This window comes from Venturia canescens, chromosome 11, assembly GCF_019457755.1.
Source record: "Venturia canescens isolate UGA chromosome 11, ASM1945775v1, whole genome shotgun sequence".
Classification (NCBI taxonomy): domain Eukaryota; kingdom Metazoa; phylum Arthropoda; class Insecta; order Hymenoptera; family Ichneumonidae; genus Venturia; species Venturia canescens.
Window position 1 is genome coordinate 5,517,222 of NC_057431.1, and position 25,717 is coordinate 5,542,938.

Sequence of the window (25,717 nt, forward strand, 5' to 3'; positions counted from 1 at the left end):
AAGGGAAGAGAGCGAAGTAGGAAAAGAAGGAAAGGAAAGCTCGATCGAGCACTCGGGGCTTTTCTATCTCCCCGTGTGTACGACGGATCAATATCGGAAGGTGAAGCTCTTTGGGTTCGGCCTCGTGATTTTCGTATGCAAGAATAAAAAAATTCTCGTTTTTCTTCCATTATTTGCCCTTTTCCCTTTTTTCTATTATTCGATCGGAATTTTTGAAAATTTTTCTATTCCCCGTTCGGCCCATTTTTTCCATCCTTTTTCAGGGCTACGTTCACTCGAAATTTCTTCAAATTTTCCCAAAAAAATCAACCCCCTGGACACCCCTGAAATTCATCCCGACGAAAGTCTACTCGAAACCTCCTAAAAGAAACTCCTTTATTTGAGATCAAAACGAACCCGAAGACCCTCGGAGTTTCATCGAAAAAACTGATCACCAATTTTTCACTTTTTAGCTTTGGAAAGTAAAAAAAAAAAAAAAAAAATTTATTGTTTTCGGGAATGTTTTCGGATAGACGGAAATAACCCACCACAGGCAACTTTTCGATATAGTTTCAAGGATATTTCCAGAGTACAAAACATTGTTTTGATGTGAGAAATACTCATCTGTACGTGGTTTATGCTTAAAGTCTCATTGTCAAAGTTTCTCAGCTGCGTACAATGTGGAGATCGTAATTATTATCTGCAACAAAAATTACAAATTTTTTTTCCATTTTCACATATTTTCCTTCCACACGAACCTAAAAACCCAAAAAAATTGCGAAATTCTAGATTTTTAGCGAATTAAAAAAAAAAAAAACGATTCTAAAGAACAAGAATATCACTTCAACGCGCTATAAATATAGAATTCCGCAATTTTTTCGGCTTTTTCTAGGTTCATATGGAAGAAAAATATATGAAAATGGAAAGACCATATGGAATTTTTGTCGCACGCAATAATTACGATCTCCACATGGCGCGCAGCTGAGAAACTTCGACAATCAGATTTGCCCCATGAACCATGTACAAATGAGTATTTCTCACCTGAAAAAAATGATTTTGTCCCCTTAAAATATCCTTGAAACTATACCGAAAAGTTCGCCATGCTGAGTTATTTCCGTCTACCTTAAAAAAAATTCCCGAAAACAATCGATTTTTTGACTTTCTCAATCAGTACCCCCCCCCCCCCCCCCCCCCCTTAATCACCGTACAATTCCAACCGGAAGTAGGGTCGAAGTTGAAGGCGTAAAGAAGCTGTCATTCCGCGTGCATGCTACACGCAGTTAACAAGCTCGAGGAAGAAAAAAAAAACTTGATGAAAATCTTAGCGTACATTCTACCTCGACGTACATAAACGTACATAAGTTTCCAGTAAATATATATACAGAAGCGTATGTACTCGTATATATGTACCCGAGGCGATTGGTTCCTCGTTAACGTTTTGTCACGAACTTGTTTCACTGAGAATGCACGTGGCGCCACCTACAGCGACGACAACGACGATACACAGTGTCGTAGGTAATAGGAATGGCGCGAGGCTTTTTTTCCTTCTTCTTCGTTTTTTTAACGTTTTTTATTTTTCTCCGTATACTTTGCACTCGCTCATTCAGTGCATTCTGCACAGAAAACATGACGCAGCTCCTTTATTTTCTCTCATTTTTATCTCTCCCGTCACATCCATGCTTTGGTGTGTATTTGGCTCGTTGGAATACTTCCGGTCGTTTCTCACGCGTTGTGCTCGTTCGTAGTACGCGGGGTGAAACAAGCGGAAGTTATTAGGTTTTATTTTGCTCGGTTTTTACTGTGATTGCTCGAGCCCTTTCTCGTGGGTCAGCCGATTATTCGATTTTTTGTTATTATCCGTTGGAATCGCCATCTTGGATTTTTTGGATCCGCCATTTTTATTTTCGAGCTTCCATTTTGATTGGAGTTACTTTCGTGAGTGGCTTCCACGCCCCCCCAGTCGGGTCCCGAGGGCCTGAGTCCGATTTTTACGGCTCGGAGGTTCGGGCCGCCATTTTGTTCGCGGTTCGATTCGCGAAATGGCGTATTCGGATCCGATTTTGCGCCGGGGAATCTCGAGGTGGAACCGAGATGGAGGAATCCGTCAAGGATTGCGAGGCTTTTCATCCGCCTGGAAATCCGAAGCCGCCATTTTGTTTGCACAGGGGAATCGCGCACGAAATGGCGGCGAACGTTAACCTCGAAATAGCGAGCATTAAATGACGGGTTTATAAGGGTCGGGCGCGAGCCGCCAACCGCGATGAGAATAAAGCGATGTAATCACAATCAGTGAACAATTTCGAAGTGGATGACGATCATCTACGTCATTCGATTAGCCTGTTCGCATGGCGCGCTCGTCGACAATCATTTTCACACTGGTAATCACTCGGCAAGCTTCCTCCCCCCTCCGTCGCTCCCTGTGCGTGGCGGCAGGTTTGAAAATCAGCGCGTGTTGCCTCGCTCGGTTTATCGAGTCTACGGATCAATCAATGTGACGCTTACGTGAATATGTACCGACGGGGATGGACGTGCTCCATTGGCTTTTCGATTGAAACTTGTTAGCACAGTTCACGTTACGTCTCCATGATCAAACGTCATCCTCGCTAATTGTTCCTCAAGCATCGTTTCCTATTTTACCTGCTAAACATTCTTCAACAAAAGACAACAAACAACATTTTTTAACCGACATCGATTGGGTGTCTCAAAATAATTATTCCTTGGACCGAATTAAATGAATCGCGAGTTTTCTGTCTTTATTGTTTATCAATTTTTAATAATTCTAATTTTAATTTTTTTTACATTAATTTATCAAGGTGAATAAAATGCTCGTATATTTTTATTTAATATTTTATTTCAACAAATTATTTAAACAATTAATCACACGTTTTATAAATATTTTATAAATTATTAATTTTTGATCATTTTAATTTTTTCATATATGAATTTATCAATTTAAATAAAATAGCCAAATATTTATATTTAATTTTTTTATGAACTTATTATTAAAAGAATTAATCAGATGTTTTAATGAACATTTTATAAATTATTTATGTTTAATCATTTTAATTTTTATTATTTTTTTAATATACAAATTTATTAAGATAAATAAAACCTCCATATTTTTATGTTAAATATTTCATATTAACATATTATTTAAACAACTAATCCCATATTTTCATAAACATTTTATGAATTATTAATTTTTCAACTATTTTTATTAAAAATGAATAGTTCAAATGACAGTAAAAAGTTCAAGTCCGAATTCACGATTTTATTCAACACAACTGAAAGCGATAATTTATAGACGACGATTATTAATAGATTTTAAGGCACGAAAACTGGCCGATTATCGTGAAATTACGTGATTCGATCGATCGATGTTAAGAATCGATTTCATGGTTTGCGGTTGAATTAAAATGAAATATTGAATCGAGTCGAAATTGTACAACGAAACAATGTTTATGGGAAAGGGGAAGGAGTTTGCAATTGTGGATATAATCGAGCAAGTACGCACTTATAAATACATCCGTCAAATTCATCAAGCAACGATAAATTATTTCATATTAATATAAAATTTTCCCACACACGTATATACAAATGTATTTGTCTGCGTGTATGAAAAGCGCACGAGCGAGAGCTCTTTTCAATGGGACTACTGAGGCGTGTATCGATTGCAGCGAAACCGTTGAAGCATTGTCCCAACCACGTGACGCAATTGTTCTATTTATCCATTGAAATGCGTAGACAATATTTCGAAACAAATTGTACGTTACTCAGACTCGTTTCACTACGTACGAATAAGTTTTGTAAGCGGTTTGACGAGGAGAATCGATTGATTCCCCCTTTCTCCGGTTCTATCACTCCGATAATTATCGTCCGGAGGGAGTGGAAACTGCTGTCAAATCGTTTTCATTATTCAGCATAAAAGATAACGGTTTTATTATTCCACATGGAAATATTATTTTCATTATTATAAAATCATCCTCCCCGACCTTTTTCCCATGGTTTTTACTCCAATTTTATTTTCCCTCCCCAGTACCCTCAATTCAGCCATTTTGTTTTTTCGGAATAAAATATTTTAAGAAAATGGGAATCGACAAAAATAATAGCAATTTCTCGGAGGCTCCGGAATCAATTTTATTGCCTTTGAGACGAGATCAAGGGGACGAAAAAAATACTGAAAATTTCTTCCCCTCCCCTCCCCGCCCCTCCTCCCCCCCCCGCCCTCGTCCTCCGCTTCCCTTTCCTCCCTCCTTTCGTTCCTTTCATAAAGCCACATAGAGGTCAACGGAGATTCTAAGCAAATGAGAGAAGCTGTGCGCCTGCTGGTCCGTGCTGGACGTGCATGAAAAGCCAGTAAGAGAGAAACTTTTCGACACGCCAGCTGGAAACTTTCCGTACACCCTACATCCGAATATATCCTTTTGCAAGTTACCCCCCACCCTTTTTCAACTGGCTGCCATTGCCTTCCAATGCTTTTGGCAAATAGAGAAATATCCTCGAGGTATTTGTGTCACAGAATTCCAGTGCTTTCGTGATTATTACATTTTTTAAAGTTTGTTTTTTTTTTTTTTCATATTTTAATAATTATTATTTCAAATTTTGAATTACAAACCAGAGAATAAAGCATCATTGGATGCCTGCTCTGAACCACCTCCTTAAACTTCTGAGCAAAATTAATGTTATTATATAACAGTTTATAGTTGTACATTTTGTTAAAAAAAAAAATAAATTTTTTTTTTTAATTAAATTGAGGGATCGACCTCAAGACAGCCAAAAAAAAGACTATTTTCACAAATTTTTTTGATCGGTATAAATTATAAATGTGGATATAAAAAGTGTTGGGCCTAAAAAATACACTCTTAAAAAACACAAAAACATTTTTTTTTGTTTCTATTTTACTCAATTTTCGTTCAGAAAAATAGGGGAGAAGACACCAAAAAAAAGATGGGCTGTTGATAAAATCTCTGGAACGGATGATCGAAGAAAAAAAAATTGATTTTAGATTCAGTAGGTGAATGGCTGTAGCTCGTGTCACACGATTTTTGATTTTTCCAAAAATGACAAAATGGCGGCGATTTATCCAAAAACTACGAAAGAGCACGTTTTTTTTTTTTTTCATCGGTTTTTGCAAAAAAAATAGTTCCGCTCAATATTTGAAAGTTCGTACGACATTCTTAGGTATATGATACTTTCAAATATGTATGCTTTTGAAAAATGCAGTAAAAAAATCGATTTTTTGGAAACTCTAATTAGGCTAGACTCCTTAAAAAAAATGTTTCACAAACGCTTTTCGTCGGAAAGCGGTTTGGAAGCAGATTTTCGACAACGAGCTCTCAAAAATGATTTTCAAATCACTCTTAAAAAGCAGTTTAAATCCCTTCGAACTAAAAAGAAAAATTCAAAAATTTTTTTCCCTTTCATTGGGGGCCATAACCAAAATCTACGAGCTCCCCAACTAGACGCGAAACCCAGTTTTTCATGATTTCCCTAAATTTTCGTCAGCATCGCAAAATATACGTTAATCCGAATCGTTGAGCGGAAAAATCATGTGAAAAGCATGAAATTTCCCACCGATATTTATTCGTGATCGTCGCCATGAAATTTGCCAAGTATTCAAATCGAGGAAACAAGGGGCGCGATATTGAGTTTGAACTTTCCTCGAGCCCCACATTTTGTCCAAGGGTAGATTGAGTCTGGCTCGCAGAGGTGGGGGCACTTATAAAATGATCGTACAGCGATACTCGCCTTCGTTTCCCGACCCTTCATACACAGACTGATGGTTGTTCCACTGTTTGTAGGATGAGTATAAATGCCCTTACCCAAGTTCGTAGACGTGGATGGAATTCGTGTGGAAAGTGGGGGCCAGGGGTGGGGGTGGCTTTCACGAGACGCGTTTCGAGACAAAAATAACAAATTTTCTCGTTAGATACGACCGCAGTTTGCGACGTCACGTACACGATATCAATCAAAGGACCTTCGTTCTCGGGTCCGGCGGATTCTGCGCCTCCTTAACATTTCCATCCCCTGGCAGTGGCCGCCACTCGATCCTCGAGCTCTGAAAGATCGACGGTGTTGCTGAAAGAAGAAAAAATTTCGTGGCACTTTGCGTCTCTTCGATGTATCAAGCCGGCTCCCTCTGCAGACACGAAGAAAAGAAAGAAAGAAAAAAAAAAAACAAGAAAAAAAAGGATTCTCCCCGCGCCGATTTTGTCGCAGCATCCCTCTCAATGCCCCGCCTCGTAAAACACGATTTTTCTCATTTTTTTGGGGCCTTCGTCGAGGAAAAAAATGAAGACGCTTGCTCGGAGAGGGAGAGATATTTTTTAGTGTTCCTTCGAGAGGAGAGCCTCCGAGAAATATCGTGGGCTTAGGCTAATTCGGGGGCTGAGACGCCCGCAGGGTTGTGATGGATTAAAGGGTTGGAAAAGCGATGAAAAAATCTTGAGTACCAGAGAAAAAATTTGCTCGATTATTTTCCGAAATTTCACATTTTTTCATGCCCTTTTTCCCCGAGGAATCGCAACGAGCTGTTTCATCAATTTTTGAATGCTTTTCACTCCCATCGACAAACACCCTGTCCCGAGGGGGCTGAAGGGCGCGGTTTCGCGTCCGGGTGAAATAATATCCGGTTTTGGTGCAGCCTCTGACCAGAACTGATTTCCTGCTGTTCCACGGGGCAGACCGAGTATCGGAGAAACTACAAAAAGCAGCGACTCTCAAACAAGGGGTAGTTTGGGGGATGAAAAAACAAACTTTTCCCTTTATTTAGTCTCTTTTCCAACATCCATCCACGAGCGTCGGCCATTTTTTATTTTCTGCATCTTGACACTAACTCTCGACCACTCAACCGGACAGGGGGCTGCTCCGCTAGGGGTTGTTAACCCCCTCGAGCTACGGGGTTTCGTTTCTCTTCTATCCAACCTGCTCTTCATCAACGTCACCTGTTCTCCTACATTTTACCTCAAATCCATCGGAAACATCCCTCCAATTTAGCCCCTTAATCAAAAACCATTTATTTTAAACACGCCGCAATAAATTTTATGGGGTACTTAACACTGGAATTCCGTAAAACTAACATTTTTTTCAAACCTTGCAGTTTTAAGACTGAACTTGCATCCCGCCGAGCAAATATCATCCCCTTCGAACTAGCAAAATATGCGTTTGAGAAAAAAAAAAATTCGAGAAAACTCGAATTTCCATTCCAATTTCCTCCGATTCCATAAAAATGTCTACAAAACGATGTTTCTAAATCGAATAATCACGAGCTCGTTCCAATCAAATAAAACTCCAAAAAGTCACCAGGCCCAAATAACTATAAAAACAAAAGTAAATCGTTCGTCCTCTTCGATTTAGTAAACGTGAACAGTCAGGGTCAAGAATTGATGGAAAATAAAGAATCGAGGGAGGTACGTAAAGGAGGGATCGATTTGGAGTCGGAGAGCTTCGAGGGGCTCATAATAAATAGGGTAACGCGTGTTCACAATTGAACCAGAGAAATGAATCTTATTTCCTGAATAGTTCGATTCAGCATCCCTTGTGCTCGAGGAACCAGGCACAGAACTGGTTTTGTGTTGTTCAATTTAATGCTGGGGGTGTTAATATACCAGTGAAATGGTATTACTCCCAATAAAAACAGCATATATAGTTTTGTAGCATACCTATAGGTATATAATGTACTATTTAGTATATTTAGTATACATATATATAGGTCAATATACATAGGCAAAAATCGATGTATCGGAAATTCTCAGGAAAAGCATTGTTCTTGTTTAAACATAGTCGACCAATCCTCTTCCCGGAAATCCGTTTAACGTAATATCCTCGATGTGAGAAACTCACCCTCTTTCAGTTAATCGACCTGTTTTATTGGATCAATTTTATCGGCAATATCATTCAAATAAATTAACTCTATATCAGTGTTGATATATTTTTTACTTTTCACACCTTTTTTTTCACGGGGAATAATAGCAATATTTTACTTGCAACGATAATTATTCGATGAATATGATCCAATGAATATGAATGTTGATAAAAAGTGATGAAAAGTTTAAATTGAGAGAAAATTATAAAAGTGAATGTAAAAAAATGATGATATTTAATAGTTTTGTTATTCATAAAGGAAGGAACGAGATTGAAGATTTAATGAGGGAAAAATTATATTTTTAAATTCGAAATTAATCGTAATTGAAAAAGAAGAAAAATTTAGAAAATTTAGAAATTCGTAAAAATGACATTGGAGATTGTATTTTGATGGGTTTTTGAAGAATCTTTATTAAAATTCGAGGGTTTTTGATTTTCGAAATTGGAGTTTGTGGAAAAATTTGAATTTTCAGTCCAGGCTGGAGGATTCATGTGGCTAAAAGTCTGGAGTAAAGAGTGAGTTCGAGTCTTTCTGGTATTTCGCATTTTCTTGATTACCTTGTAAAGTTTTTTCAGGGTATTTCGTTCGTTCGTTTTTTTTCCAGTATGATGTTCTTTCTTGCGTTCGCTTTTTTCTCAGCATTTACAGCTGTCTCAGTTTGTCCCTGTCTTGTTTCGTCGTTGCAGCCTCCTCTCGGGTCCCGGGTGACACTCGAGAAGGGCTCGTGCTACAGTGTACAGCAATTTGGCACGCTTCTCCAGGGACAATACTCCACTTTCCTAATAGACCTTGTGAGCTCTATAAATGTCGTGCTTCCTGCTCCGGAGCGTCGCAAAGATTTCTTTTTTCTTGTACATTTTATCATCCCTTCAGCAAGATCATAACAACGAAAATATTCCTTCGGAACCATGAGCAAATCGTATTTCGCGTTTTTCTCAACGACTGAAAAAGCTACGAGAAAAATCCCCAAATACTTGGAGACTCTCCGTTTCAAACTTCGACAATTTTCCCTCGATTCAAATAAACTTCAAATTCCAAATGCCAGGCCATATGGAGTTCGCTAATTTCGCGGTTCAAGCCCAAAAAAAGTTTAATTTGTCATCAAAGCAAAAAAAAAAAAATTTTTTCATTAATTCCAACAACTGTTGCCTCACTCTCATCGGAGCAGTGAATAATCGATGATGAAAATTTAAGGGGGTGGTTTCGATTTGTTTAGCAGCAAAGGTCATACACGTAGAAATTGGTTTGTAGGTAATTCTGTGATCGGAAGCAATCCAGACACTACTCCATTATGCCCATCGTTGATGGAGGCTTTCGATAGTAAGCGAGGCAGAGAGAAAGGGAGGGCGTGGGCAAGGGAGGGGAGGAAACATTGGTCGATAAGTCCGTCGCTAATTTACGAGAATAATACATGCGGGACGACGTGGAAACTTCGGTAATCCCGTGTCGAGCCCACCGCCGATTATTGGGTCGGATATTTTGGTAGCGGGTTATACGATACGTTACGGAAATATCGGGGCACACGCTCGTCCACGTGACTCGAAATTCCCAGTGGATTTTGCGCTCTTTCGACGCCCGATAAAGTCTTTGACGCGCGGATGTTTGATGCGGTGGAAAACTGCTCGTGCTGCTGCACGAACGAGTGGCCGAAAAGCCGAAGAATTTCGGCGTTTTAATCACAACGGTTGCGCAGGCTCGTTTGAAGCTTCGTGCGGAAAAATGGTCGCGGGGAAATTCTTGGAGGAAGGATAACCGAATGAAGGTTTTTGGGGGATCCGAATCGCCGAATTTTTCATTCGGAGGGAGAAAACGCGAATGGTGGGGAGGAAAAATGTTGCTGGAGGTTGAGAATGGAAAATGTCGCTGCGACGAGAGGCTGCTGTGCTCCTGAAGTTCCGCAGCTTCGAATCCACTCCGCCGTAACAAATGCCGACTGGCGAAGACGAAAGTTGGAATGGTTCGGATGATTGTCTCACGGTTGCCTGCAGGAGGGCGCGACTCGTGAGCGATAAAAGTTGGACGTGGGGAAACGCTCCTCCGTCACTTGATATTGTAGTGCGGAAGAAGAAACATAAATAACCCTCGTGGCATCCGCACATCCGGTGGGGTCTGGAACTCGCGCTCGTAGCTTCTCGCCCAGATCTTGGACGAGATTGAAGTAGCTGTGGAAAAAGAAATTTCTTTCAAGCAGAGACGCTTCGCTGGGAAAAATGACTTTGGACAGATCCGTAGCCAGGCGGATGGAAAAATCGCACGGTGGATCATGCTCGTTGCCATATGAGAAGATCCTGCGAAGATTGAACGAAATTCTCCGTTGGGATTGGAGGCTCGAGCCCCAGTTCGTGGTCCGAATCCTGAAGCCGAACGCATCGGCGAATTCGGACCCGAAAATTCGGCTTCTCGGAGGAGCGCGGATTTAATTTCGGACAATTTTACTTAAACGCCTTGATCAAACTGGTGACATGGCAGGGCTAAAACGACTTGGAAGTTGATAGGGATCCTGGTTGTATAAAAAATGAGGTGGCTGCTCAGACTGAGGCCAGGAGGTTGGAGGGTGCCATTAAAAAAACTGGGCTAATGAAAGGGAAGGAATAAAAGGGAGTGTGAAAGAATTGTAGGTGAAATAGTGAAAGAAAGAAAAGTGAGGGGCGTCGAGTGGGGGATCCGAAGAGTTGATTCTCCCAGGAGGCTTCTGTTCTCCTTTGAGGAAGCGAGCGAAAGCCTCCTCTCCGTGCTCCCCCGCCCCGTCTGTTCTGTTTCACCGAGACGTGGAGGAGGCTGAAGGTTGATGCGCATGCCCCCTCTGCCTCCCCCCGAGTGCGATACTCACTCGTGTCTCGTGATACACGACATTAGTGCTGATTTGGGTGAGGCTGGAAAGCAGCCTGATGTCGCAGCCTCATCGCAACGAGAAAAGCCCAAACTCCGGGGCCGGGAGGGTCGCATGTCTATTCGGCCTTTCACTGGCGGCTCGTGGAGAGCCTGGAATGGAGGAATCCCGCTGAAGGATCCGAGGCACGGAGAGGAGACTCGAGCGAAGAGAGACACGGAGAAAAGTTCCTCTCGAGTTAATAGTAGGCAATGTTGAGGGTTTGACTATGCAGATGCAGATGCGGGTTGACGTTGGAGGGTTGGTTAGTACGCGTGGACCCAAAGTACCGCACGGAAGGATAAGGGGATATCAAGGGAAACAAGAGGTTGCCGCATCCACCCAAAAGCTGCCAGAGTTGTCAGACTTTGCTCGAGCTAAAGTTACTTTGGACTCTTCCATCAGAATGAGCTCCAGAATCGTCCACTTAATACCCGTGATTTCTTCACCGTTTTCGTTGAGTTGTCACGACCGATGAGACTGTCCCTTGTCATTGGGTGGATGCCTCGGGATGGACTTAGTCAGGCCATCATCGAGGTCGTGGACTGGATTCGAGTAGAATCAAGTGGATCCATCGAGATCCATTAGCTGGATCATTGAACGGCCCCAGGTGAATGGATGTGGATCCATCCAGGTTCATTAGCTGGATCATTAGCGGCTCCAGCTCGATGGATGTGGATCCATCCAGGTCATTGGGCTGGATCATTAACCGGTTCCAGGTGGATGGATATGGATCAATCCAGATGCGTTGGCTGGATCCATCCAGTTCCATTGGCTGGATCATTAACCGGCTCCAGGTGAATGGATGTGGATCCATCCAGGTTCATTAGCTGGATCATTAGCGGCTCCAGCTCGATGAATGTGGATCCATCCCGGTCATTGGGCTGGATCATTAACCGGTTCCAGGTGGATGGATATGGATCAATCCAGATGCGTTGGCTGGATCATTTAGTGGCTCCAGGTGGATGGATATGGATCCATCCAGGTCCATTAGCTGGTTCATTAACCGGCTCCAAGTGAATGGATATGGATCCATCCAGGTCCAATGGCTTTGTCATAAACTGGATTGCCATAGACCCAGCTGAATCCAGTCAGAGACTTGTCCTAACGGATGTTGGTTCAGAAGGTCCGACGACAGCATCGAATGACCGCAACTAGCGCATCAGCATAAAAATGTTGGTAGCTTTCTAACCTGAAAGAAACCTCGTTGACGCAGTTTAGTAATAACGTATTAATGATGATTTAGCCAATGCTGAACGATCAAAATTGCCTGAAGCAATGTTGGCGGCGCTCGAGTTAATTGGCCGTTCGCGCAGCGAGTGACTAATCGAATCCACAGCGTCTTCGGTAGTGGTAGACACGCAGAGCAGTAATTTTCATAGTCTAAACAAACGCGACCACAAGGAAAGAGCTATCAAGCTTAAGGGGGGGGGGGGGGGGGGGGAGGCACGAGCCAAGTTCGATCCATTATCACGTCATTCCCTGTGGGGCTTGGGCTGCCAGATGAGGCCAGGCGAACGTGACACCTCGGCATTCTTCCAGCTCTCTTAACCAAGCGGCGTAACAAGCTCCCCGCTTAAAAACCTCCGAAGAATAATAACGGAAGAGTAAAAGAGAAAGCTTGTCATACCCGCATGCGAGAGCGCCGGTGGCAGGCGCTTTATGAGAGAAGGATTTTCAGTCTCTCTCGACTCTGGCTTTCTCGGCAAAGGGAACGAAGTCAAAGCAACCCCCCAACTGCCTCGTCCCCAAATCCATCTTCAAACTACCCCCCCCCCCCCCATACCCTTTCACCCTCCAGCCCTCCAGCGCCTTTTCCACCGACGAAAATCTGCCGCCTCCACTGACGAAGGCAGTCTCGCTTTCTGGAGCGGGACTAATCCGCGGCTCAAGTGGCTCCACGGCTCAGCTTACCAGCCTTTTTCCATATATACCTTCGTGTGTCAGATTTGTATGCTCCGAATAATATACCCGGCGCGCAGCGCAGAATCAGTTTCCCCGTTCAACGCCTTTCGGTGTCTGCGCCCCCTTGATGACATCCCGGATCAACCGGGGTCTTCTCTCCGTACGTCTCCAAGGCACTCCCAAATTATGTGGACCACCGAGCACACCTCTGGGCTATCATCGTTTAACCACTTGTGCTTAAACCACCTGCAACAAACGCTGCTACTGCTGCAGCCTTCCCAGTATCAAAATGTCACTTTGACACCTGCTGCCCGATTACTAACATCATCAGATCTTCCAGCCCTTCGACCGTATCGACTCCCTCATTAAGGCCTCCTCCCTCCCTCCCTCCCTCCGACATCATCTTCAGACTGCCTTGCATAACTAGCCACATCTTCATTAACAAGCGGATTAACATTCTCCCCATTGGATTAGTACATCGCTCCTCACTTGTTCTATTCCAATCGATTTCCGATTGCCACATCCATGCCCTCCTCCCTCCTTAAACGCTTCCTCATTTATTCACCAACTGTCCTGCCATTTAATGGCAACCCCCGTGCTCGCCATAACTAATGATGCCATTCTGCTTAGGCCAATTGACAGTTGGACTTTGTGCTGACACGATCGAGGCACGAAGGGGACTTTTTTCGTTTTTTTGTAAGCTTTTCAATAAATGCCGTAGTAAAATGAATGAATTCGTGACAAGGGACGTTGAGATGGATATAAAAAAGGTCCTTTGGACCGGAAACTGGCTGCGGATAAGAGGAAGTTTTTGGACGTCAAAAGTGGCTGAAAAGTTCGTCTTGGCTTACAGTTGCGAAAATGTGGGGGATGGAAAGAAACTGATTTAGAATTTGTGAGGAGAAGGTCAGGATTCGATATCGTGGAACGAGAGAATAAAAAGGCTTTGAGTAATTTCGGAGTGTGGGAGAGATCGGAGGAGGCCGAGGAGGTGAACGAGCGAATTACAAGACCTCAAAAACCACGAAACAAACCGCGGAGCCTGGTGTGCAGAGCCTCATCTCCTTATCGTTGGTTGCATGCAGGCTGGTGTACGTGGTGCACAGAAGCGTGGAATTTCCAGTGAAAATAAAAAGGCAGAGTCCTCTCGGAGCTCGTTTGAGTTGCTCGGTGCTTGTCCCATTCCCAAAGACTAAATAGCCTATTTATTTGCCTCTTTAGAATTAATATCATGCATTCATGCGATTCCGTGGCGATTCCGAAAATGTGTATATTTGAATAAAAAAATGGGTCACTCCGTCTGCAAGGTGCTCTCGAGCTGGCATTGTTGTAAACAATTGCAGCACGCGCCAGGGGCCATCACGTTGGACCGGTGGCCCGGCATATCGAGCACGTGACCCTAAACCCCTTTAGTAGAGGTATTTATGTCCGAGGAGTGATGAGAATGGTCATTTAATCAATCGCGCTCGATTGCTTTGAGAAGGAAGAAACACGATTACGTGATTTTGAAGCGAATCATTAGAGCGTCTGCGAGAGGTTTATTTTTTTCTCTTCGAGAGTAACAACAATAATTCTGCAACTGATGACATAACAGTTTGGATGGGGAACAAAGAAAAAGCCTCAGATTTGAGAACGCTGATGAAATTTGTTTGGGGAGAAAGGGCGGGGGGGTCACATTGAATAGGGTTGTTGGTGGAGGGAAAGTGACAAACGGAAGTAGCAGAATGCCGGGGCGAAGGGGATGAAAACACGGGCAAAGGGGTGGCTCCGATGGGTCAGGGGTTCCAGGGGGCTCGGGAGGATGAGCGGAGATATGGGCTAGGTAACCAGGTCACCGTTACTGGTTAGGGGAAAGGGATTGCTTTACATCCCCCTCCACGAGCCTCGATACGACACAGAGAACAACCCCAACCCCTTGCTCTCGGTCCCTCCTTCCAATAGGCATCTCCACGACTTTGTTCCATCCTCAAACACACATAGAATTACACACGTATACACTGACACGTGTATTACGTCACTTATCTCAACTCCCCAACTTTTCTCTTCTTTTTTCTTCTTCCTTCTTCCCTTTCCTTTTTCAAAACTCCCGCCTTTTCATTCTCTTCTTTCTCTCACTTAGTCTACCATTGTTTTTCCCACTGGCAACCTGCTCGGCTCTTTTCTAATTTTATACGAGTGCAGGCATCCCCGGCCTGCTCGCCGTCCAACTTGGAACAGTTTGCAGCTTTTTACGCGCCTGCTTCTTTTATTTTTAATCACTTTTTTCGTACTTCGTACCCGTTGCTCGTGCATGCAAGCCTGGGAATCCCCGGAGTCTTTTGTAGGCTACGTTCGACTCGAATTATTCTCGGTTTACAAGCGAACCATTCTTTTCGTCTTATCAAAGTTTTATTTCCTCCAGGCCTGACCCACCATTTCCAGGCGTAACAACATGCCAAATCAGACAGATAAATTAATCGCCGATTAAAATTTTTGTGTCTTTTTTCCTTCGCCCCGAGTCAGACGAGCGCGTTTGTCTACGAAGCGAGAGCAATCTCGTAACTTTTTAGCCAGACTCTTGGATATACGAGAGTCCTGCAATTCAAATCCTCTTCATCCACAACTGTGTTACGATTCCCCCGAGGCGAAAGGGGCGCGGGGGGCGCAGGGTGGCTCGAGCCAAAGGGCGGGGGGAGCAGCGACGCTTTTCGTTATCGATTCTCCGCGAGGATAGTGAGTGGTTCGCAGCGCGGCCCGATCACAGGATAAACGCGCCGCGCGCTGTGAAAGAATTTGAGAACGCTAGATTTTTGCCACTCCTCGAAAATACCTACGAGCCTCCAATTCCCAGTCGAATCGATCAAAATCTGTCTGTCGATTTGTCCCTGCCTGCTGCTTCTAACCGTCGTACATCCCTCGAAGCTATTTTTAAAGGATCAACTAAAATAAAGTGGGAGTTTTGCCGATTAGTAAAATTTTAGTTAGCGACGCCACCGCTAGATGGCGCGGGGACCAAATCGCTCGCGTAAGCGAAGCCGACGGTCCCACGGTATAAGAAGGTCCTCGAGTACATTTTCACAAAGTATATTTATCGCACGACTATTTCGACCGCGTTAACGAGAATAGTGGCGATAAAATAAATATCAAACGAGACGCATTGCATTCGCGCTGAACTTTAAGTTCGTTCAGCAGCGTTCCAGTGACATTCGACTCGTGTTTAGGGCGCGGGAAAGCTCTTGAGGGTTCTTCCAGATGTACAACTTTCAAATGTGCTTCTTCGTTACCCTGGAGCATACGAAAATGTTGTTGGAACACGATCGAACAACGGGATCATCGAGTGGAAGAAAAATCGTAAGTTTTTATAGCTGCAATCTTCAGCGACATTTGACACATAATTTTGTTTAACGAGGACATTCGAAGGATGCTCAAGAATGTGAATGCTTTCGAAAAAACGAGAAGATCGAATTTTCTACCGTCCTGGCATACGGCTCCCCTATTTTTTCCTTTTAATCCTGCAGGCCATCGTCGATTTCTCTCTCTCTCTCTCTCTCTCCGCATATCCCATGCGCCCCCTAAATCGGGCTCTCTCGTTCTCATCTAATTCAGCTCGGGGACGTTTAATACCGTTTTGGCGTTGGTCCCACGCGTGGATATCGAACGATTTATATGCGTTGCCACGGTAACCATGTTCCTGGGAATGTGCAACGAATAATTGAACAATCCAAGAAAAGAAGGCTTCCCCTCTGCGAAGCCGACTGGAGCTTGCGCTACGATTAGAAACTTTTAAGCGTCGATGAAAGAAAAATAGTCGAACTAGAAGCAGCGTGATAACGAGTTTTTAACGGTCGTTTACAAGCTAAATTTTGAGGTTAGCTCAACGATATTTGCCCTCGCGTTAAAGCTCGCGACCTTCTTCAAGCGAAGACAAAAGAAAAGCTCGAGAGGTCTTAGCCACTAAACAGCAGAAACATCAAAGTGTCTCGGGGAGGAAAAAAACGAAGAGAGAAAAAAGCACGCATCCCTCGGAAGCGCTACACGTACGATTCACGAGGAGAACGTCTGTGCTTCAACGGTTTTCCTCCCTTTTTAATCCCCTCTTTCTCGTACTCTGCCTCTCCGTCTCTCAAGAGTCAATTAGACGCGTGTGCCTTACGTACAGCGAACGAAAGAAGGGAAAAACGCAGTGGGGGATAGAGAGAGAAGGAATTTCAAGCTTCGTTGTTCCGTCAAAGTCGAGGATCTCGAAAAGAGAGAAAGAGACGGAGAGAGAACAGTTCACTCAATGCGGCTCTCCAGAGGTTCTCGCTCGGTGGTTCCCCCTCGTTCGCGAGTGCCTACTAAAACTGCTAACGTCGTCTGCCTAGTACGACGAGTGGCTAGAACTATGCCGACATTAAACCTCACTTGGTAAATATCACTTGTGCTAATATCGTTTTTGTTCCGTCGCCCCCCTCACATCCCATTCGTTTCTTCTGGTGTGATTTACAGCTGTGGCCAGTGTCTGAGACAGGAAATAAAGTGATCTCGCCAAGAGCCCCGGAGAAGGTATCGTGATGGTGATATTTTGATGAAATATTAGTGATCTGGAGGAGGGCTGGTTCTAGGATGCCAAAGGCGAGGCACCCTCTGACGCTTCTGGTTGGTCGAACGTCACTTAAAAGGGCCTATCGCGATGGGGAAGCCTTAAGGTGCCTTTCTGGCTCGCCGACAAGGAAGCACATGTCAGTGAACAAGGCCACCAGTAGTGATCAGACCAAAAAAGGAGCCCCTTAAGGGAGTAAAAGGCTCGAGTAGCATTTGGAGCTCGTTGCAACCGGTTGGAACTGATGTTACAACTGGTTTTGTCGGTGTGACGAAGCGCATGTAGTGCCACGAGATAGGAGAACGGATGGAAAGCACCGAGTGGAGCGGCGAGGCTCCGCGAGGGGAAGCTCGCCAGGGAGGGGGCAAGGGAATTGGGTCAGTCAGCTTGGAGGGTACTCCAGGTGTAGGTACCTACCTACCCACATATCCAACCACCCTGCCCGCCTCTCCACCCCCTTCTACAAACCAACCCCCCGCACCGTCGTCTAAAGGTCCCCCTCCTTGCCTCCTTCCCCCCATTTTATCTCCAGCTTTCCCTGTCGTCGTTTTCCCTCTCGCCCCACCGTTACTTGCATTCTCGAACCTCCACCTCAGCCCTGCTCGACCCTTCCCTCGATCCCCATTCGCAGCCGTACAGTCACGTAACACGTAATAGCTTGTAGTCCGCAACACTCATCCCCATTGCTGCGTCGTGTACTCAACCAACCAGTCCTCTAAGTAGACCTCACCCCTAACTGCTTTGCAGAAAGGCTTCCACTGGAATATTTGATGCTGCAAGAGCCGATATCCCCCTCGTTTTCGTGGAGCAATCCCCCCTCACGTACGTTGGAACGTCCTGCAGCTGAAATATCACTTCAACTGCTTTTTCTGTGCCTCGTACCAACTCATCACAAGCTTCATCTCATTGTCGACGTTTCATTAACTTGATGCGGTATCCCAGTATCATCGGGCCACTTCCAGGCTCAGGTATCCGCTGATTCAGTTCTTTCTCTTCGATCATTCGAACCTTCTGGTCATCCGGCAGGTTTGGACAGTCATGGTGATTGGGCTTTTGAGTGGTGCTGCTTCTGGGAGTCGTGTTCGATTCTGCTCGACTGGTGAGGAACTTCGATCATCAGGTGCCCTTGAAGACATGCCAGCATCATTGAACCCTGGAATTTGGAGCTCCGACTCGACTGGAGCAACGATCCCTGGTGGCCTCGATCATCATCCGGATGCTGGTTAGCTCAGCCCCGTGCTCGGGGAATTAGGATTCGGGATCTGCAGACTGATGACGAGCTGGCTCGATGCGATGATTATTGGAATCTGGCTCATGACTCAATGCCATTTTTCGGCGGCTTCACACTTGCCATTTTGTTCAGCCTGGTCCAACGGAGTCAATATGCCATGTGGCGGACGGGGTTGCGCAACGTGCTTGTCCCAGATGTCTCGTCTAAAGATCAAAGAGCGTCTTATTCCGGAGATGGCCGGCGAAAAATGAAAATAATTTTTGCTGAGATGCTGCTATCTCGAGGCTCGTATCTTCGGGCATAGAAATATGGATTTCAGCGGTCCGGTTTGATTCCCGGCATCAAACTGGACGCACAAAGGTCGAAGATATATCCGGTGGTGGATGGGTTTTGAGGGAGAACGATTGAATGGGCAAGGGTCGAGGGATCGATGCGCGACGGATCAGAAAGACCATTTCTCAGCGGGCCAGAGAGTTCCATCTCTGTGTGGCCAATAGATATTATTTCCGTTCTTTTTCTCGAGCCTTCTTCTCCCTCGTCGTCAACGTTAAAGAAAAGATTTTCTGGGGTAATAGAAGTTTTCCGGTTGAGGCTGGCGGTTTGGGGGCTTTTTAGAAAAATCGAATCCGTAATTCCGAGGCTCGTGGAAGCCTGCCCCGGGATTCCTTCACCTTCCTTCTCCTGGACATACAAACTTCCACATGGTTTCATGCCGATAAGTACAAAGTAGACGAAATGCTGGCTGTTGCTGCTGCTTCCATCGATACCAATGCCTTTTCCCTCCTTCTCGTTATTATTTTTCCGCCTGCCCGGATCATCCTTCACAGACATCGCGCCACATTGTTCGACGCTGTTGCAGGATATCAGAGGATCGTTCGGTCATTGCGACAGGCCAAAGCTGCGTCAACCTCGAGCACCGTTGAGCCTCCCCCCTTCACAGTTTCCTCTCTCTTGCCCCTCCATCTTTTTATCGTGAACTCGGCACATTCCGAATTCGTAGGAAAAAAAAGATAAAAGAAAATACAGGTTCGAGGCAGGGAACAATAGCGGCTACAACTGGACCGTGCGAACAGCAAAACCCATGCCTTCGTATTCCTCGATGATGAACGATCTTTGTCTTTCTCTTCTTCTTTCTCATCATTGCGTTCCACTAAATCCGAATTTTCCTGCATTCTCAGATCCGTCTATACGTCGTTGAAGATGAGCCGATTAATTTTTCCAATAAATCATCAATTTAGGGGTAGTTTTCAGGGGACTTCCGGTTCCTGGAGCTCCTTTTCTCCACAGGCTTTCCCCTTGCTTACAGAATTGATTGTTTTTTCGCCATTTTTTCCCCGACTTTCTCGACGTCTCCTCTGCCAGGATCTCGATACTGATCCCGTATCGAGAAGGATTTCCCCGAGTAGTTTGGCGGCCCGCCAGCACGACGATGATCGCGCTTTACTGTCCGGAATTTCTTACTTTCCGGCCAGCTGGGCTGTCTCGAGCACAGACGTTGATCGTCATCCTGGCGACTTTTTTCCGATGAACAATGCGTAAAGCTGCCCAAAAATATCAGCCTCCAGAGGGAGCCCCGCAAGGAAACGTTCCAAGTAAATTGCATCCCCTGAAAATATAATCTCCTCGCTAATTGTAAGATTGTCGAAACAATCACGAGCTGGGTTTTAGCCAAATCGTAATTACTCGTCGATGGCTATGTACGGCGCCAAAAAAAGCTTGCAAAAAACACCTCCCCCCCCCACGTCTTTACAATAGAAGGGGAAGAACAAAAAAGGTTCGTTGGTAATTATAGTCCCGGTCTAAGGGACTCGAGGCAGGGGGAGGAGGCGTCGAAGAAAAAAAAACATTCGCGTTTTTAGTGGTATGTAGGTCACTTCCTGACCCACCTTATTGCTGCTGACCCGTGACTATTAAACCTCGTCTGTCTTCTTGGCGTGACCAAACGCGGTCTCTCTTTGAGGACGACGAGGAAACCGGGGGTGAGGGACGCTCGCTACGGAATTTTCCTCAAAAGGAAAACTCATTTTTTTCGATCTGAAGGACACCCCAAGGTCATCCTGGAAAATGAACATGCCTTGTTGCTATAGCGGATGGGAATGATTGGGAAAATGTTTCTTTGCCTTAATTTAAGCAGGGTGTCTAACGACCTGAAAAGTCATGAAAATTCTTAAATGTCATGAAATTACACTCGGACCTGAAAAAATCATTAAATGTCATGAAAAATTACCAAACAACCTGATTTTTTAAGATCTCCGCAACGCTCATTGTCATTTTCGATTTTTTGGTTTTCTTCAACATGATTTCAAAATTCGCGGGGTGGCGACAATGTCTGGTTCGTCAATACTCATCATCGATATAAAAACTAATATCGAATGAATAGTTTGTAAGAAAAAAAAGATTCTTTATTTCAAAATAAAATATCATTTCTTTGTTATTTTTATTGAATTTTTTTATAATTAAAAGATGAATAAAAAGTATCAGAACCATAAGAAAAGTCATGAAAAATTCCTGTTCCTTGACTTAAAAAGCCTTAAAAGTCATGAAATTTCTGTTCTGGTCAAAATTAGACACCCTGTTAATTCAAGTTCGTCGTTCTCGAAGAAGGTCTTTAAAGACAGATTTTTGATTTGTTTGATTGCAGGAGGCGTATAGAAAATGGGTGTGCAGCTCCCTGGTGCCTTACTTTGCTCATGGGGGACCGCCAGCCTTGGAAACCTCGACGAACACCTGGTTAGGCTCGAGGCTAAGGCCCTGCCGGTCCTTCTGCCAATCCGTGGAACAACGTTGCCCTTATCTACTTCCGGGTGACCGTGCACCTGCTTATCCCACGCAGTACGCCGGCGAACCCACTTTTCTTTGCAGAGGTAAGGGGGAACGAATTTTCTTTTTTTTTTATTTTTTTTTTTTTTATTTTTCGTGAGAATTTTATTTTTAGTTAAAAATCACGAGAAACAATTGGACGAAGCTTCGGATAAAAATCAGCATTTGGGGATACACGAGCGAGCTTATTTTCATGGAATGTACTTGGAACGTTCGAGAATAGGACGAGAACGGGTAGATATTTTCTGGCACCCTTCCTCGCCCTCCATGGCGACGTTTTGGAGCGCCAAATCATTGAAATAATCTCTCACCTTATCGCTGCTCATGGCCATTCCGATGAAGCTTAAGATCTAAAAAAAAGGCGAATCGTCAAAGTAGAAACAGCTCGAATCCCTCGCGACGATTAGTTAGCGTCGAAAAATTAATTGGAAAATCTCACACCCGATTGGGGAGCTACGAGTAAAGGGTTCACTTGAAAAGAAAAATAGTCGACGTAGTCGGAAAAGAGGGTGAAAAAATGAAACTTTTAATAACGAATAAAGCAAATGTTCCGAGCGAATGATGGAACGTGACGTTCTTTTTTCTTCTCGTCGCTGTATGTTGCAGACCCGAACATACCGGAAACGGGTGAGCAGGCGATGAGAGCGTTGCACGGTAACGAGAGAGACGAGTGTTGCTTTCACGCGTGTTCCGAGGACGAGCCAGGATTGGGTGTGTGCGCTAATTGTACAGATCTTAAAGCCCCGAGTAATCGTGCAGGTCATGATATTCCAACGGCACCGCAGTGCGAGATTACGTCAACGAGCTCCATACAATCCGGTTCTACAGGTATACAAAGTTGAAGAAACATATTTTAAGTTAATTGGAGAGAAAACAAAAAGGATAAAAATGCATTAATTAGAAGCCCGGATACGGGGCGATAGTTCTCTCCGTGGCTTTAGCGCTGCGCGCCTTGAAGTTTGCCGTTGCTTTAGCCCTACCGTTGTTTCAGTCCTGTCACTCTCATTGGCGCTCCGTGTCGCGAGCCGCTACTTTTCTCCGTGATTTTAGCAATAAATTCATTTGGCCTGTTGTACGCCGTGGTTTTAGCTACTTTAGTATTCTAGCCATGCCGTGGCTTTAGCTTTTCAGAGTCATTATTCCGTGGCAATAGCGCTTTAGACGTTTCAGTTTCACCGTGGTTTTAAGCATTTGGTCTTATTTGCCGTCGCACTCCGTGACTTTAGCGATTAATTTTGTTAAGATTCTCCGTGAAGGGAGCAATGAAAATTGCGTATTAACAACTCGTTGATCTCAGACAATTTCGATGTTGTACCTCGTTTCTTTTCTGTTTTGTGTGTTTTTGTAAAACTAGGTGAAAAAAGTACCGATTCAAGGATCGGTAGCGCGAGTAGCGTGGAATCGTCGTCAGCGAGTCCATCTACGTCGACAACCACGAGTGCCTCATTTTGCGGTGGCGGTGGAGTCGGCTCGATGCCATCGTCGTCCGGACAATCGACGACCCAAACACCGCCACCATCCTCGATATCGTTGATCTGTATGTTTTGGATATGGGCCGCGTTAATCTCGTTGTGCACCGGACAAACCGTTTTCCCATGGTCGCCTCCGTCGTCCCTCTCGATGGGCGATTATTCGACGAGGAGGGGGGCAGGGGCAAGAAGCAGGAAAAGAAGAAAGAGACTTGAAAAAAGGGAAATATTTGGGCGAAGAAAAAGCGAGGAAGAGGAGCGGAGGACGAAGCACGTGGGGACGGGGAAGAAGATGGATATCGGCAAGATGGCGGCGTTGAGTATAACGAGCTCAGCCGGGAGTGCATCAAGGTCATTCTTAAGGTCATCGACGAGATTATTAGTATCGAGGAGGAGAATGAGGAGGGATTTGAGCGTGATCCTCATTCTCAAATTCACCCGTGTGTTCCTCGTCGCGTTAACAACAATAATTATGAAAAACAATTATTATCGTAATTATTACATTGATTTGTTCAACATCGTACGACAATACAGCCTCGTGATGCTGTTCATGCTCGTGCGTTATTACGAAAAGTGCCATTTTCGTTTATCACGGATAAATTACGTTTTAATTATTATCAACGAATCATCGTCGTTTCGAAAGCGGCCTCACCAAATCGGACATCTTGCTCCGCGTTGCAGAACCCCCGCGGCCGCCGTCGCAGCAGCCGCCATTGCCTCCTCCTTCAGTCTGCTCTGCCGCAGACACGATTACGATTACGATTATCATTATTATTGCTATTATTATTATTATTACTATTGTTGCTACTACGAGGCTAAATTTCACCGGGTCTTCTCACCGTCCCAAGGTCAACGACTTGACCTTGAACGTTTTGAGCGAAAACTCGACGATTACGCGGCCCCAAGGCCCCCGCGCGGTAAACGGAGAAAACGAAGACCGCGAATATGGCGCCGAAGGAGACGACGACGACGCATCTACGTCGTTCGTTTCTTCTTCTCTAATCTTCATTATTGCTTTTTTTCATATGCCCATTCTCAACGACCGAGCTTTGTAGCCACTCGAACTAGTGGTCTTCCTGATCATACAAAATCGACGTCACCCACCACCACTCAATTTTATTATTGTGATCATTATCATTATTTCTTTCATTACTATTATCTCTGTTGCTATTTTTGCTATTATTTTCATTCCCATTATCAGTATCCCTCCTCGTGTCATTATTATTATAACGGTGCGATCACGTGGTGGTGGTGGTGGTGGTGCTGGTGGTGGTGGTCGTCGTCCCCATCCTGGTCGTCCTTTTGTATCTTTCTTTACCCCTCGAGAGCCTCGTCTCGTGCCCACCGCGATCGGCCCCCTTAATTGTCAGCTTTTTCACCCCCCTCTCTCATATTTGCCCCCCGCCCCGCCATTTTCTCGTCACTGAGGTTTCGTTTGAAATTTTGTCCTTTCTTCAGTGTTTTTTTCGGTTTTTCCTTGTCGATTTTTCCACTATACGAAGAAATCAAGCCCGAGGACAGTCGGAGGATCTCGATCGACGCGAAGCGCTGATTTCGTTGTTGAGTACGTCAAGTTTTTGAAAAATTTTTTTCACCCATTCGAAATTTCCAATAACGCGCGAAATGCTGCAATTCGAAATTGTGTCTCTCAGTTTCTCTCGCTTGGCGTCGGAATCCCGTCGGTTTTTTCAGCTTTTTGAATGTTTGCAGTTTCACGATTTTCCGAGTCCGGCTGTCGAATCGAACGGAAAGCTCGGGGAGCTGTGCGCGTTATAAAATACCGCGGAATTCAACGTTCCCGATGTTGCCCGTGTGCGTGTGTTTGTTATCGAGAACAAAGCAAAAACTCAAGTGTTCGGAGTGCGCGTGTGTGAGTGATTGGGTAGAAACCAAGATCGAAAGTCTCTAAAAAAAATGAAAAAAAAATGAAAAAAAAAAAAATGGAGAACTCGAAAACGAAAATTTTTAGTTAGAAAACATATTTTCGAGAACCTCAGGGCGGTCCTCGGCTTGTGATCACCGATGACAGGGTCAGGCCACTAAATTTCACGTTATTGCGACTGGTTCCTCCGGGCGATAAGCGTCGCGGCCAATTTTTGGGGGGGATAACTTGGGGGAGGGGGTGGAATACCGAAAAAAGCCAATTGTTTCCTCAGCCTGGATTCGAGCACTGTTAAAAAAGCCGCCTCGATCCTCATCGCCCCTTTTTCCTATTTACCGAGGGCGTGCGTTCCCCCACTTTGTTGGCGCGACACCAGCGCCACCACCGAACCGATCCCGTGCTTCGCGAGCCGTTCCCCCCCTCCGCGGCAGGAACGCTGCGCAGTTCGAGTGCGCAGAGCTTCGTTCGTGAGAGAAAAAGTGTCTCCGGGGGCGGCGACACATTTTTTTAATACGCCAAAACAAACGTGTTTTTTCGAGACGATGAGAAAAAAAATTGTTTCCACTACTCGTTTCGTGGGTCTCGAAAAATCAAACCAAGGGTAGGGGCGGGCTCGGGTGGCTCAGGGAGGGGGCTTTTCAGGGGGGCGGATGGCAGGAGGGGCCGAGCTGAAACAAAAACAGTCGCGAAAAAAACAAAAACAAACACTCAAATTATTAACGTTTAATATATAATGGAAAAGAGAACAAAAATAATAATAATAATGATAACAATAATAATTTAAAGCAAAATACAATAATAATAATAGTGAGGAACGAAGAATTTATGATTAATTGAAACGGCGTTAAGGAGCGGGGGCCGAAGGAACAGGGGCGGGGGGGGGGGGGGCAGGGACGCGAGGAAAAGCAGTGAGAATACAGAAACGAGAGAGATGAGAAAATAAATGAAGTTAATAAAAAACAAAACAAAACAAAACAAGTTAACGAGAGAAAAAAATCATGGAACCTAATGTTAAAATTACACACGAAAGAACAAGAAAACAAATAAAATTGAACAAAAAATAAAATTAAAAAAAAAAAAAAACACGTATACACACGAAGATAACGAAGAATAAGGGAGCGGAAGAAGAAAACGACG

At 44.5% G+C, this 25,717-nt stretch overlaps 1 protein-coding gene across 1 annotated transcript in view; it reads left to right on the forward strand.

Moving 5' to 3' along the window:
• Mid1 overlaps positions 1-24,686 on the forward strand; it is a 36,320-nt gene extending 11,634 nt beyond the window's left edge. Inside the window, exons 2-4 of the mRNA XM_043432176.1 lie at positions 21,051-21,273; positions 21,836-22,057; positions 22,584-24,686. Of these exons, the coding sequence (XP_043288111.1) occupies positions 21,051-21,273; positions 21,836-22,057; positions 22,584-24,061 (1,923 nt within the window). The 3' untranslated portion in view covers positions 24,062-24,686. The remainder of the gene's footprint in view (positions 1-21,050; positions 21,274-21,835; positions 22,058-22,583) is intronic.
• Positions 24,687-25,717: the final 1,031 nt, after the last annotated feature.